Source organism: Hylobates moloch, unplaced genomic scaffold, assembly GCF_009828535.3.
Source record: "Hylobates moloch isolate HMO894 unplaced genomic scaffold, HMol_V3 SCAFFOLD_1, whole genome shotgun sequence".
NCBI classification, from domain to species: Eukaryota; Metazoa; Chordata; class Mammalia; order Primates; family Hylobatidae; genus Hylobates; species Hylobates moloch.
The window spans coordinates 60,812,240-60,828,018 of NW_026652276.1; the positions used below are offsets into that span (position 1 = coordinate 60,812,240).

General features: G+C 36.1%; 1 protein-coding gene across 5 annotated transcripts in view; it reads left to right on the plus strand.

Annotated features, from left to right (window-relative positions):
• The window catches only part of CERKL (ceramide kinase like), a 130,494-nt gene that overhangs the window by 84,920 nt on the left and 29,795 nt on the right, over positions 1-15,779 (plus strand). For 2 of the 5 annotated variants that reach the window (XM_032755246.2, XM_032755247.2), the window contains 3 exons: positions 6,977-7,040; positions 7,583-7,660; positions 14,345-14,487. The exons of 1 other annotated variant lie outside the window; for it this stretch is intronic. In XM_032755246.2, the coding sequence (XP_032611137.1) occupies positions 6,977-7,040; positions 7,583-7,660; positions 14,345-14,487 (285 nt within the window). The remainder of the gene's footprint in view (positions 1-6,976; positions 7,041-7,582; positions 7,661-14,344; positions 14,488-15,779) is intronic. 2 more of the 5 variants (XM_032755240.2, XM_032755242.2) reach the window with 1 other exon arrangement.

Here is a 15,779-nt window from a genome sequence, read left to right on the forward strand (position 1 = left end):
AGCACTGAACTGCTGGTTTTATTAATAGATGAATTTAGAGATGCTAGAAGCTGAAATTCGTTGTCTAAACTAAGAAATGTATTTAGGTTTGTGCCAATGAAAATAGAAACTTGTTAATACTAAACTTAATAGATGATTAGTAATATCCTTTTTGATTTTTTTAATTTGGTGGTCACACTTCTTTGTTTCTTTGAGACTTATTTTCATATGGTGGGGAACTGAGTAGAAGAGTTGATGCTATGGAGAATCGCAACCTTCCTAGCTTTATTTCTATGTGGCTTCGCTAACAGTGGAAATTTGCAATAAATTTTAATTGATGAAAAGTATTATAAAATAAGACTACTCAGGGGACAAGCCCAGAGTGCAGTTGGAACTTCCTAGTCCCAGTTATAGATTCCTAGGGAAGGGATTCACAGTGATGTGGCTTTACTCAGCTGTAAACAAAGGAGAGAGGTTTCAAGATGTTAATAATGTCATTGAAGCCTACACCTGGTGATTTGATGGATTGAGGTAGAAGAGAATTCCAAAAAAAGAAAAAAAGCAAGTTTTGTAGGAAGGTCAGCCCCCATGAAATGTGCATAACTATAGAGGTTTGAGAGAAACTACCATGAAAAACTCAAGAGGAATTTTTGAATTAAAATAAAGTTATAGTGAAGAAGTTAACCTTTCATGTTTGTGACCTTTGGCTTATTTAGAGGTGATTTAAAAGTAAAAGAGAAGATTCAGATTTATGGTTTTTTTCTACTGAAGATTTCCAAAGATTGGCTGAAGGAAAAGTTTGAGATTTGTATTAGGGTGAGACAATTAAAAGTTGAATAAACACATTGGCATACTCAACGACTATTTTGTTCATTGCTTTTACATGTGAATACTACAAAGCAGCTTAACATGGATATTGCTATATAGCATTCACTTCAGGAATCTCATTGTATGCGTGCTCTGTGTTCAACATTGTGCAGGATGCGAGATGAATAAGTTATCATACTTGGAATTGGATGACTTTCCACATTATTAGAGATTCAAAGAGATACTTAAAACCATTATAGCTGGGGTATACGTAAAGTAACTTTGATGTCTCAGAGATGATATTTTGATTGGAAGATTCAAGAAAAGCATTTGAACTACGCGGTTTTTAAGAGGCAGACAAAAAGGGAAGGAAGTCAGGCTAACAGGCATGTACTGTAAAAGTTGGGAGGGGGGGCGAAGAGAGAGAGTGTGTGTGTGTGTGAGAGAGTCAATGTGTGTTACACCCATACATCTGGAGAGTTTGTGCCATAACTTTGCTCTGCTTTCCTCAGTTTTGACATTATCTGAAATCTTATTCTATCATCATAAAATAGCTGCCCGTGAATTTCATCCTTTCTTATTAATATCCAGTGGGATGGGGAGAGGTGTGCATATATGTGCAAGAGACCCAACATGCTTTAATCCTGAAGATGAATTAAAATTTCCTTTCTTAAGTTTGGGCACAGATACTGTATTAGCGCAGTCAATCTGGAATAATCATTTATTTAACCATCAAGACTCTTCCCAGGGGCTGAGGGCAGATCCCCTTTTCCTGATGACTGAAATGCCTCAGTTGAATCTGGATTCTGTTAGGGAGAAGAAAGGGCAAAATGACTTCTAGGAAGGCTCTCAACAATGTATACTACAGGAGGTATAATTCCAGGTTATGGATGGATCCTTATGCTGCACTCAGCAGTTTACTCATCATGTATTGATCCACAGTTGGTGTAAATTTTTTTTTTATCATAGTGTTGCAATCTGGTTTGGCAAAGATGACTCCACCAGCAGAATTAAAATTAAAAAGGAAGAGAGAAAAAGAGACTGGAGACAAGAAAACTGATATACAAGGCCTGAACTAAGGCAGAGGAAATCATCTAAATGTGCTTTCCTTCTTAATTGTATTGGAGACAAAAATATTATGTTCTAGGACTTTTTTCTCTAAATTTGTAAATATTACTAAGTACCATATTTAAACGTAAAACAATAGAATATTCCGTAAAGCAAATTTAGAATTTACTTACATTTGTGCAGAATGGCTAATTATTAGCTGCCTAACACTCCTCCTACAGGCAAATTTATAAAATTACATCATTCGCGTATAAAACCATTTTAGTATGCATATTGGCTCAATATTTATGAAAAATATTTCTTGAATAAACCTATGAATATTTGAAAAGTTTTAGTCTTCCTGCCTATCTTACAGTGTTATTTTTGTAGTTGAAATAATATATTTGAAACTTTGTATATTATACTACAGAAAGATGGCCATAATACTGTTAGTTTCAGTTTCAAAAATTATGTCATAATAAGATTGAATTCGTACTTTATTTGAAAAGTATATGGCAAAGTAAAGCAGAAAGAGGACGTATCTTCTGCATGTCCAGTGGGACATCGTTTTAATGTATCCTTGTGTGAATGGGTGAGTCCAAATGGAATTGGAATTACAAAATAAACCCTATATGATGAGTTAATTAGGAAATAGTGCTATATAAATACGAAGTATAATATGAACAATTACAGCTAGATATATACACTCTAAGGTACTGTAATTTTTTCATAAATTTATTTTAAAAATGGATCTTACCACATTAATAAAAATATACATCTTTCATTTTGGGTTGTGCTGGAATCCTACTTCTGAATATAGATCAACATCTTTTGAAGTATTCGTGCTAAAGTTGCATCCCCACTCTGCTACCACCACCAAGGTAGTGTCTTATGTAATGGCATCAGAAAAACTTCTGGGAGAACCTGGAAAGAATTATTTTTTCCTAATTACCTATTCATACACAAAGAAGAGTATGAACAATGAGTCCATGCTGGCATATGATATCATTTCTCTTGCTTCTAAAACAAAGCAAGTTTTAGAGATTGTGCCATTAAATGTGTGACAGATATTTTGAGGATCAGAGATCCATAGGATAATTCATAGAGCAATAGAGTGAAAAAGTTAAGGCAGCAGAGAAATCAGACTGAAAAGAACTTTCGAGGCCATATGGTTCAATTTTCTCCTTGTGGGTGGAGCACAGGTGTGTGGCACTCAACTTTGGCTTGGCCACCTACACTAGAGGCAGAGTATGTTGTTACTGGACAATACTGTTTGACATTCTGATGAATGGTCAGAGTTACTGTACCTTTAGGCAGATTAGAAAATGCGTATCCTCTGTGTTGACCTACAAAAAAGTGCCCTTTCTTCCAGGCTAATTCATCCTTTGTTTATAAAACCATTTTAGTATGCATATTGGCTCAATATTTATGAAAAAATATTTCATACTTTCAAAATATTCATATTTCAAAATTATTCAGCCCAAGGTCACTAGATTCAGCCTAAGGTCATTTGTTAGATTGCAAATTCATCATTCCCGTCGGCCAAGTACCTTTGTGCTAGGCATAAACTGTGCAAAATGAGAACTTGTGAGCTGACATTTGCCTCTTTGTAATTTTTATGTACTAGAGTTAATATTATCTCTTGTGATATGAAATAAATGTGCCCCATCTATTGTATAAGAGTCATTGAGATATTTGAAGACAGATATCCTGTCTGCCCCTCATCTCTTGTTCACGATAGGTACTTCCATCGCCTTCAGTTACTTTTTGCATTAACAGAGCTGCTAGGCCTTATCATGGTCATTGTCATTATCATAGTCAAAGACATTTATCTGAAGGAAACCTTGATCTCTGGCAGCTCAGGGCTCTTGGGAGTGCCTAGTCACCAGATAACTTTACCTCCTGGGCAGAGTTGTCAAGAAAGTGGTGTTTGTTATCATTTTCCTCTTCTTTCTCCTAAAATCATGCTTCTAACGTGGCTGTTAACAAGCCTCTTTATAGTGTTTCTCTGGTTGTTTTTGGCTCTACTTGAAGCCGTCCGTTTCTTGGAAATGCCTCTTGCCTTTCTAAATCTCACCCAGCAGAAAGCTAGGCCATCTAATGAAACTGTGTCACAAAAGATTCCAGTAGCCTGAGGCATCACTCCTTCCAATTTTACCTGCATTTTAATACAAAATCTGAAAAGTAAATGTTCATGCATCATATCTAGCTAGAGAGAAAGATAATTCTGTGTAAAAGATTCTTTTTATTACCTCTTAAATAATTGTAGGTGTATATGGCCAATCCTGTTCCCAACATTCAGATGTGAGTTAGGAAGTTGGAACTTTATACCTGGGGACAATGAAGACTCACTAATGGGGTATATACAAAAAAGTGATATGATTAAATATGTATCTGAAAATGGTTATTCTGGCTAGAGTGGGGGAGAGGTTTGAGGGAGACAAGATAAAAGGCTATTGTAGTACAGGTGGAGTATCCCTTATCTGAAAGGCTTGGGACCAGAACTGTTACAGATTTAGGATGTTTTTAGCTTTTGGAATATTTGCATTATACTTAACCACTTCAGCATCTCTCTAATTTGAAAATCTGAAATTGAAAATACTCCAATGAGCATTTACTTTGAACGTCATGTCAGTGCTCCAAAATTTTTAGATGTTGAAGTGTTTTGGATTTGAGATTTTCTGGTTACAGATACTTAACTTGTCTACACATGAAAGATATTTAGTGATCAGATCAATCAGCTAATTTGGGGAATTAGCTGGGAGAAATGGAGGAATGCTATGGCATAATTTAAAGACAGAAACAACTGGCCTTGGCCATGGAGTGGTGCTGGAGAGTGGAGGAAAGGGACAATCTAGAAAGAAGTCATTTTCCTGTCTTGGAGTAGATGATGGAACACAAAAAGAACAATATATTTGAGAGAGAATATATTTGAAGGTATACATAATGGATTCTGTTTTGAGCTTACTAACTTTAAAGTACCTACAGGACAGGAAAGAAAATGACATTTCAGTATCATATCCCACACTAGAATTTTATCACCAGACCAAGAAATGTTTCCTTATGTCCAAATCAAATCTCACCTGATTTTATTTCAGCTGATTTTCCCATCAACATTGAGTATCAACCTTAAGACTTTCTCTTGTCTTCCTGAAGAAGTTGCGTTTGCACCAAAGAGGGGAGGGGGAAATTCCCAGCTGTGAGAACTGTGCTCAAAGACCTGTAAACTGTGAAAGCTTCACATCTCCTATTTAGAAAGAGCACAGGTTGGCAATCTCATAGGAAAAGGCAAATAGATGAAAGAAGAGGCTGGGTTACATTTTTTGAAATTACATTTGTCTAGCAATCCTTTCTTTATGTTTGTTTGTAGGGGGATGATTTGAATCTGGCTGTCACTGATTCCAGGGCCCACAATAGCCTATCTAAATACATATTTGGTCCTTTCTACTATATCTAAATAGTAATCCAGATCACTCTTTATCCTTTTGCCTAATATCGTTTTTTATAACCACCTATTACTCCATATTATAATTCATTATTTCATTAGCGTATATTGTCTATCTCCAGAATGCAAATTCCTGAGGCCAAAGACTAATTCATTTTGTTCATTTTGCTAATATATTTTATAGATGTAGATAGTCAGGTTCTTTTCATTTTGTTTCTTTGTTCTAGATCTTTGATTTTACTGAACTTTTACAATGTTACTTAAAAAATTGCTATTTTCAGACAGGTTGCATTAGTGTATAATCAAATTCCACCCATAATATCAAAAAAAGACTATTACAAATTAAAAAAATAAAAATAGCATTCAATAATAACACAGTTCTAAAGCTCATTATTGGATTTGAAAAACTTTACCAATGTAAGCTTTGGTATAAAAGTAAGGCTTGGTAAACTGATTCTTAGCATAAATATTTTTTCATAATCTTATTTTTAATGTGTATATGTAAGATGTTTTATTTTGCATTTTAAGGTTGTAACTACTTGCTGTAGTTATAAATGAATGATCAGCACACATCTTCTTTGATAACCTTTCAACTTTATTAATATTAATATTTTATATGTAGTTTTATTATGGCTTTCTTCTGATTGGAATTTAATATAGAGAGGTTTTATTCATGTGAGTGTTAATGGCATTTTGAATAAGCTATGGGAGAATTACAATGTAACACTGCTGGATACAGAATGATTCTTTTAGACACCAGGACTAATAATTTTTAACAATATCTAAAAACATTGTAGGAAAAGCTTGAACCATGCTGGCACCAGGGACAGACAGGCATGAAAGATTAATGTAATCTTGCATATAATGACACACATTCTTACACAAAAAATCCATCTGCAATGTCATGTCAGTCAGCAGAAATCTTTGATGGGTAGATACAGCTGGGCTGTCTCTTCTGGCAGAGCTGCCCTGGAAAATGCTAAATGTGGTTGTGATGCTTGGTGCCATCTGCAGTGTGCCTGTTTATCCTGTCTTCACTGGCATTTACAATACTGCGTAGGGCATCGGTGACTGTGGAGACAGCGATACGGAGTGACAGATTCATTTCCTCGGAGGGTCTGAGCTCTGGTGGGCCTGTGTGCCACCCTCCTTCTTGGGTCTGGGTCTCTTATAATTGGTGTTGGCTTTACTTTGTATTTTCACATCCAACTCTTCCTCTTTTTAGTCTAACAGTTCCAGTACACATTCTTCTGGTTTGTAAATCTTACACTAACCTTTTGACTAATTTATTCATGTAAGGTTGCCAAACCGATTTAACATTGACTGTTCAATGCCAGCTAATATGCCTTATTTCCAAAATACTGCTGCTCCTAAGCCTCTGATTTAAAGGACATGTGTCTTATTTAGGGAATACTAAACAGGCACCAGGATAAATTCTGTAACCACTATGCGTGGGATATTCCCAAATGACTTATGTAGTTGAAGCAAATATATGACCTTCTCTTACATAAAGCTATAAAACATCAGGCCGGTAACACTTAGTCCTCTTGCCTCTGGTTAAAATATAACTATTCAAGAATAAATGTTGTTTTATGACTTGACCATATGTTTATCATATTATTTTGCCAGAACAAGTTAAAAAGTGTGATCATTGTTTGAAACTTTCATTTTGTGTATATGTGTGTGTTTTTTTAATAGTAATGGAATATGAAGGGCACGCTCTGTCACTGCTTAAGGAATGTGAACTCCAGGGATTTGATGGGTAGGTTATATTATTAATCAATATATGTTATATCATTTATGTATTAAATGCCTTCACTAGTTTTAGCTCCATATTTGGAACCTAACATTTAAAACTATTTGTAATCTATGTACTTTGGCTCTATCTTGTTCATATCTATGTAACAATAATTAATGATAATATGACATGGTCATCTATCTCTCAGGATCTGGCATAGGAAAGCAAAAAGAGGAATCTAATTATAAATACTGGGAAATGACAGTGTACTACCCTATACTTACTGATGTGCATACATTTGCATCTATAATTATTGGCTTTTACCATATATCTAGAGAAGCACTAATGGAAGATGTTATACTGGTCACATGGCATAACTATATGATGATCCTCTTTTGCAAATTAATTGATAGGTTTAACAGCTACCCATTGGTTAATTTGTCTGTGATAGATTGAGGGAAGATATTTTATAAATACAAGTAAATAAATGCATTATTTTCAGAAAGAATAAGAAATAATTTTAATCTCATAATGTAGTGACTACAATTTAGGTATATTATTCACAGTGGGCATCGGAAACCATTGTTTGCAATACATTGGAGTGTACAGAGATTGTTCACTGGCATGCAAACATTAGAACAAAGGCAAGTGATATAAATTTCATTGCCATTTTTTAAAATTAGGTGAACCAATTTGCTAAAGTGTTGGATTGATGTGTAAGACTAAAACGCATTATATTCCTTTAGGGAAGTTTTTTTTTACGTGAGTAGATACTTGATAATTTAAAAAGTTGACAAGTGTGTGAATTATTTGTGTTACATGGTGATGGGCAGGGGGCAAAGACCCATAAGGTCAGGAAAGGGAGTTAGGTCTCTACTTTCACCAAAGTGAAAGGCATTAACCTTCCCCAAGACTGATTTGAATGTTCTGGGGAGGGAAGTGATGCAATCAAAATGGAGCATTGGCAGGGCTGTTTTTCAGAAATGCATATTTATTTATTTATTTTTTGGATGAAGAGAAAACAATAGCTGTTGAGAAAGAAAATGTGGTAAGTAAAACATGATTTTTCCCAAAGGAATCTAATTGAGGGAAGTAAATCTAGATAGCCATATTATATAAGCATTGGGAATCAAAAATATGGGGTAGGAGATTACTTCAGAACTTTATACTTAGAGGTAGACAAAAACATTAATAGGCTTCATTTAGAAAATTGTCTTACAAGTATACAATTTAAGAAAACTCCTTGTGGGAATCATGCACACCAACTACCTATTTGAATATGCTGCATAGTCCCTCACCAGACCTCATCAGTACATGAAGGTGTAGCTGCATTGTAAATGAGTCCCTGCTTCAAAACTTGATTAGATAAAGAATGAGAATAAAGATATCACAGATATTAAACTTGGTCTTACACAGCAGCATTACAAATGTTCTGGTGAATGCAGTATCAATCAATATGTTTTACTGGTATTTGTACTGGGTAAAAGGATGAAAATAACTTCGCAGAATGAAGGAAGACTATTGCTGAAGTGTAGTACAGTAATATTTTTCTCTTTACCTGAACATATTTAATCCTTATTTATTTTTCATGGCAGGTGTTGTTATTTTTCAGTGTAGAGCTAAAAGATATATAGATTTTTCAGTTATTATATTTTACAAACCAAATAGTTTGGCCTAACCATTATATGAATTGAGTTATGTAAGTGTTTCTAAACTCTATGGCATGCTGATTTATTTCAGACTTACAATAATTTCAAATTTCTACTGAAAGTCATCTTCCGTGTTCTAAGACTCTTTAAATCAGGGGTCCCCAACTCCTAGGCTGCAGACCAATATCAGTCAGTGGCCTTTTAGGAACTGGGAAGCACAGCAGGAGGTGAGTGGCAGGAGAGGGATCATTTCTGCCTGAGCTCCACCTCCTGTCAGGTCAGCAGCAGCATTAGATTCTCACAGGAGTGCGAACCCTATTGTGAACTGGGCATGCGAGGGATATAACTGGGCATGCGAGGGATCTAGGTTGCACACTGTTGATGAGAATCTAATGCTTGATGATCTGAGGTGGAACAGTTTCATCCTGAAACCATCTGTCTCCCACCCCACCCTGCAGTCCATGGAAAAATTATCTTCCCACAAAAAAATGTTCTTGGTGCCGAAAAGGTTGGGGACCACTTTAAATAGCTTATTTATTTTTGTGGGTTCAGTTTTCCCAGTAGAAGCTGATATGGTAGTTGGAGTAATTATCTTAATAAAATGGCAATTTTAAGTCACTGTACTTAGAATTACATAGAGAGATGTATGAGGAGAATAATAGAAACAGTTTCTTCAGGTACTTCAAAGGAACAATTCTCTTGCAAGTAAAATTGTTTGAAAATGGAATATTTTACATTGGTGAGTTTTCTATTCCTGAACCTGTTCCAAAGAGTGGCTGAAGGAAAATTTTGGGGGAAATTTTTAGAAAAGGTGCAGAGATGAGAGAAGGTTAACCCCAAAAGGCTGTGGCATTTTGATGAGAGACAGACTCAAATTTCTTTAAGAACTTTAGCCTGAAGCACCTCCGTCTGACACTAGTGGAAATATTAATAGGGAGTGATTAGGAAATCACCTAACAGTTTGGTTTCTAGATACAGGCTGAAGAAGTTAAGAGCCAAGAAAGATTCTATGTATAGTATTTAGTAAAGCAAAGCGATTTGGTAAGTAATGTTTAAGAAATGCTATTTCCTAAGATTTTGGAGTTGTATTTATTTTTTTAATGAATTACATATGTTTCTACGAGACATCTGTGACATTTCTAAACCCAACAGAAACAGTGTATCAGCACTTATGACAGCTGGTTCTCCACTGCAGTGTGTCCTAGGAAACACTAAGATCCACTGTTAAACCTTATGAGAGCTTCAGATTCTATATTGCTCCCTATTTTACCAGGCATGAGTAGGAAGTTTTAGGAAGGAAAATAATATCAGCTGCATAGACTTGAAGCAGTAACACTTGCATTTATAAGTGTGAGTATAGTTTAAAAAATCTGTAGATTTTATGCAATTGTAAATATATGAATTCCTCGCTATTAATATTTGTTTCAGAATTTTTTAAAAAATTGTTGAGTTACTTTTCTCTTGTTCATTTCACCATTAATTAGACCCATAATAATCTAGACATTATTTGGATTATATTGACATTTTATCAGATTGAACATATCTGTATTACTTAGTAAGGTAAAAAACAAAAACAAACCTTTTTCCAGAAAGAGAAAAACTGTGAATCAAAACTACAATAATATATTGAACATTTGATAGATGATGGGTTCATAGATAAGTATAAAAAAATTCATTAAAAAAATCTTTATCACTCCTTAAAAAAGGATACATTATCACCCAGTGTTTCTTTTCTAGACAGAGTAATTCTGTTTGGAGCCATGGCAAGGATTAGTTACTCTAAGGTTGATGTTTTAGAGTGACACAAGTGTGATTAACTCACTATAAATGATTGAATATTTTGCTTTTTGCCTTTCTTGTAGTACTTAGACTCTTGTGATATTTTTGTAAGAAGCTGTTGATGAAAAAAGCCAAACTGTAAAATATTTAAAGAGGTTTATTTTGAGCCAAATATGAGTAATCATGGCCTATGACAGCCCCAGGGGGTCCTGAGAACATGTGCGCACAGTAGTTGGGTTACAACTTGGTTTTATACGTTTTAGGGATACAGAAGTTATAGCCAAAGACATAAATCGATAAATGTAGGGTATTCATTGGTTTGGCCCAGAGAGGTGGGATATCATGGAGCTGGTGGGGAGGGGAGCTCACAGGTGAATTCAATGATTTTCTGATTGTCAGTTGGTTGATAAGCTTTCCTGAAAGATTAGAAGTCAGCAGAAAGAAATGCTTGAGTTAAGATAAATAGGGTGGTGTAGGCTGGGTGCAGTGGCTCAGTAGTGGCTTACACCTGTAATCCCAGCACTTCAGGAGGCCTAAGAGGGGAGATCACCTGAGGTCAGGAGTTTGAGATCAGCCTGGCCAACATGGCAAAACCCCGTCTCTAGTAAAAATACAAAAATTAGCCGGGTGTGATGGCATGTGCCTGTAGTCTCAGCTACTTGGGAGGCTGAAGCAGGAGAATCACTTGGACCCAGGAGGCAGAGGTGAGCTGTGATCTCAGTGAGCTGAGATCACAGCATTGTTCTCCAGCCTGGGCAACAGAGTGAGACTCTGTCTCAAAGAAATAAATAAATAAAATAAAAAATTATAAAAATAAAGATAAATGGGGTTGTGGAAACACAGGTTCTTATTATGTAGATGAAGCCTCCAGATATCAGGCTTCAGAGAGAACAGATGGTCAGTATCTCTTATCAGACCTTAAAAGGTGTCAAACTCTTAGCTAAATCTCTCCTGGATCAGGAGAAGACCTGGAAAGGGAAGGAGATTCTCTATAGAATGCAAATTTCTTCTGCAAATGATGGCTTTGCAGGGCCATTTCAAAATATGTCAACAAAATACATTTTGAGATAAAATACTTTGATTTCCTCTAGGGCCTGCTATTTGTTATTTAATGCTATACCAGAGTCAGGTTGGAGTTGGGGATCTTATTGCTACCAAGTCTGTTTTGTCGGTCTTATGATCTACTCTTTTTTTTTTTTGAGATAAAGTCTCACCCTGTCACCCAGGCTGGAGTGCAGTGGCGCGATCTCGGCTCACTGCAACCTCTGTCTCCCAGGTTCAAGCGATTCTCTTGCCCCAGCCTCCTGAGTAGCTGGGATTACAGGCATGCACCACCATGCTCAGCTAATTTTTTGTGTCTTTAGTAAGAGACGGGGTTTCACCATGTTGGCCAGGATGATCTTGAACTCCTGACCTCGTGATCCACCCTTGGCCTCCCAAAGTGCTGGAATTACATACATGAGCCACCGCGCCTGGCCTGTGATCTACATCTTAATGTCAGTGCTGGTCATTTGTGCCTAAACTCCAAAAGACAACAGGGTATAAGGAGGCATATCCAACCTCCCTTCCTGTTATGACCTGAATAGTTTTTCAGATTTTCTTTGTGACCTTCATGGCCAAAAGGGGAGGGTCCATTCAGTTAGTTGGAGGACTTAGAATTTTATTTTTGTTTTACAAAACTTATTTCCTAGGTTGAGTCACTGTACCTGAACATGATCTTAATGATTGAATAGTTGTTAACATAAATAAATATATATTTTTTCTAACTCACTTAATTTCACAGTGGTTCTACTGGTAAAATGTTTTTCAAAATAATAAAATTCTCATAAGGCTATTTTTATTAGGTTTCATATATAGAAAATGTATCTAATATATTGAATAATATTGCAGTTTCTAAGGCCAAAATGTCTTATTTCAAATCCTTGTTCTATTGCTTACTAGTGGTACAATCTTGAAAAAGTTACTTAATCTTTCTATGTCTTAGTTTCCTAATCTGTAAATTGAAGGTAATAGTACCTATTGCATACAGTTATTTTTCCACTTAAATGAGTTAATACATGGAGAGTGCTTAGGAAAATGTCTGATATATATATAGTAATTATTCACTAAATATTTCTTTATTATTATAATTGTCATTTGTATTAGTTTCAAAAGATTTAACACAGAATGTATTATGACAAAATTTCAGATGTTTCAGAACATGCTCATAGGGAGGCCACCTCTAATAACTCTAGCAATATGTTAACATATGCATGATGCTATAATTGTATGCAAGATTCTAAGAGTTAAGTGTTCGCATCCTGTGTATGTAAGGGTCAAGTTCTTTGGTGCTAAATTAGATTTTTTTGGGTATGACTTCACATAGTCTTTTTGGTCACACCCATATGTCAGCATTTAGACAGCCATGGATTGAGAGTTATGTTTAAGTTTATAGATTAGAAATCTCATGGAGATTTTTGAAATCAGGTAAGTTTCAAGTCAAACCTTGGTTTTTTCATTCATAAAGACGGGACTGTGGCCTATTTTGCAGACTTCTGAGGATTTAATAGAAATTAGTAAACACACTACCTGATATAATTTGTCCTTAGTAAACATCATTCCTTTTCTCTGAATAGGTGGTCACATTGCGAACCTCTGGAATCAGTTTAGACATAAGAATAAAACACACCTAACAAACATGACCTGGGTCATATCTTGAGTCTTCTAACCAGAGTAGACTTGGATTGCCCAGGCTATGTGGAGCTAGCAGGATGAGGAAGATGGGGACTAGAGGGAATAGATGGCTGAGAGAAAGATGGTGGGAACTGACTGGAAAGACACTTTCAGCCTCTGTTCACCACCCTCCAGAGCTTCGGAAACTTAGAGAACCAGTAACTACTGCTGACTGTGGCCCATAGGCAGTTTTGTTTGAAATAGTGTTTTTAAATACACTGAATGCTAGTTGGTAGTATTTACAAATTAGGAGACTCAGCCTTAAATCAGAATCTCTGGCTTCTCTAGAAAAACCAGATCTGGGTCCATTAGGCCTCACACGTGGTGTGAGTGGGCCACAGCAAAGAAGTGGCTGCGCCTTTAGATTGAGCCTACTCTTCCATTCCTGCTGGGCCCTTGTAGCCCTTGAGTTGTGACACCTGCCTTCACCGCGGCAAAATCCACTTTACATTGGGTTAACTGTAACATTTTGATACATAAGAATATTTTGCTTCTTTTGAACACAAATGATTATGAAATGAATTTCTGGTATCTTATGTGTTATTTTAATGGATTCTGCCCCCATAGTCTACTTAACATAACGTCTTAAAAAATATACTAGTAGTACTATCTAGGCTCAAAGGCTAATAATATTACATCTAGAAGTACCATATAGCAATAATGTCAAGGAGATGAAATTCAGGTCAGGTTTGTAATTACTACATTCATATACTAATGATAATTAGCAGTTTCTTAAAGCTTCATATTTTACATGATTTTTATTGCTACCTGTCTTTTCAGAGCTTTATTGAGAATTAGCAGGATTTTATGACTTTGGTTGGTGTTAGTTAAATGAATTGCAGATGATAGTATTATTAACAAAAAATGAGAATGATATGCTTTTGGATGTTAACAGAGCAAAACGCTGGTCAGATGTGAGTTAACATGTTCAAGTGTTTTCATATCTCTTAACACACTTAAAGCTATTTTGTCTATGGGGAATTATCTAGTTATTATATTTGTGAAGTAAACTTACCTGTGTAGTATTTGTGTCTTACCCATTGACACATATTAACATGTTTGAAGGTACATGTGAGCAGTCATGCACATAGACTACAAGTTAGTAAAGTATTTTGAAGTCTAGATTTCATGACTTATTACCAATCATTCTGAAGTTTTGCCTTCTTTGCTTAATTTGTATTTTTCTAGTGTTGTCTGTGTTGGTGGAGATGGATCTGCTAGCGAAGTAGCCCATGCTTTGCTTCTGAGAGCTCAGAAGAATGCTGGGATGGAAACAGACCGAATCCTGACTCCTGTCAGAGCACAGCTTCCACTTGGCTTAATACCAGCAGGCAAGGGAATGGCTACAGATTCATTAAACTGACCCTTCTCCCTCTTTTCCTTTCTTACTTGCTAACCTAGACAGCACAACACAGAATTAATGAACAGACTTTGAAAGATCCAGACTTCTTGCATCCCCACTAGCAAATGTGAGACTTTTGACAAGTCATTTAATCTCTTTGAGCCTTATTTTTCTAGTCTATAGAATAGGGATCACAGATAAATTACTCACTTTATTACAAGGTTATTGTAGTACTAACCTTTGGTTTAGTAAAGGATTTAATATATAGTTAAACCATCAGTATACGGAATGGTTATTATTCTCCCTTCCCATAAAAAGATCTAATGATTACACAGTACCAGGTAGGAAGTTTCAAAACAGGGCCACTCCAGTCTAGCTGCTTATAGTTCCATATGAGGTGAATATGGTAACTTGCATAATTGAAGTATAACCAGATAACCTTGAGAATGCCAAAATTACTTGTGACTGGAAGGAGGATAAGGTTTGGAAGGGTGAGATTCTTAAGGGCAAGGCTTTTTAATCTTTCTACTCACTGCAGTTTTTCAGCATCCAGAATAGACTATGCCACAGTGATGCTCACTGAAGCCTATTAAGTGAATGCATGTAAAGAAGACTTTATACAGTAAATGACACTTGGATTAGGTCTAAAATGGGTTGCAGCTGGCCTGAAAAGGTGAGAATGAGTTATTTTCTTGGCTGCAAAAGTAATAAAGCAAAGACAAAACCCAGGAGTGTTAGAGGAATAGTGAAAAGGCCATTCAATGGAAGACAATGGTATCAAAATAGGCCCAACTATGGAGGCTCCTGCATGCCACAGTAAGGGCTCTGAATTGTATTTGATAAGCAGTAGGGAATAATGGGATGTTTCAGAGCAAGGGGGCAACCTGACTGGAGCTTGTTCGAGGAGGATTCATTTTGCCTCACCGTGTGGAATGATTAGAGGATGGGAGCAGGAGAAAGTAGAGGTCAGAGACGGGGAGAACCGTGAGAGCAACACTGTAATCCAGAAAAGGGAAACATCATTCAAAAGCTGATTGTATTACACAATCAGTCATCCCTATTTAACAAATGATGCTGGGAAAACTGGCTAGCCGTATGTAGAAAGCTGAAACTGGATCCCTTCCTTACACCTTATACAAAAATTAATTCAAGATGGATTAAAGACTTACATGTTAGACCTAAAACCATAAAAACTCTAGAAGAAAACCTAGGCAATACCAGTCAGGACATAGGGATGGGCAAGGACTTCATGTCTAAAACACCAAAAGCAATGGCAACAAA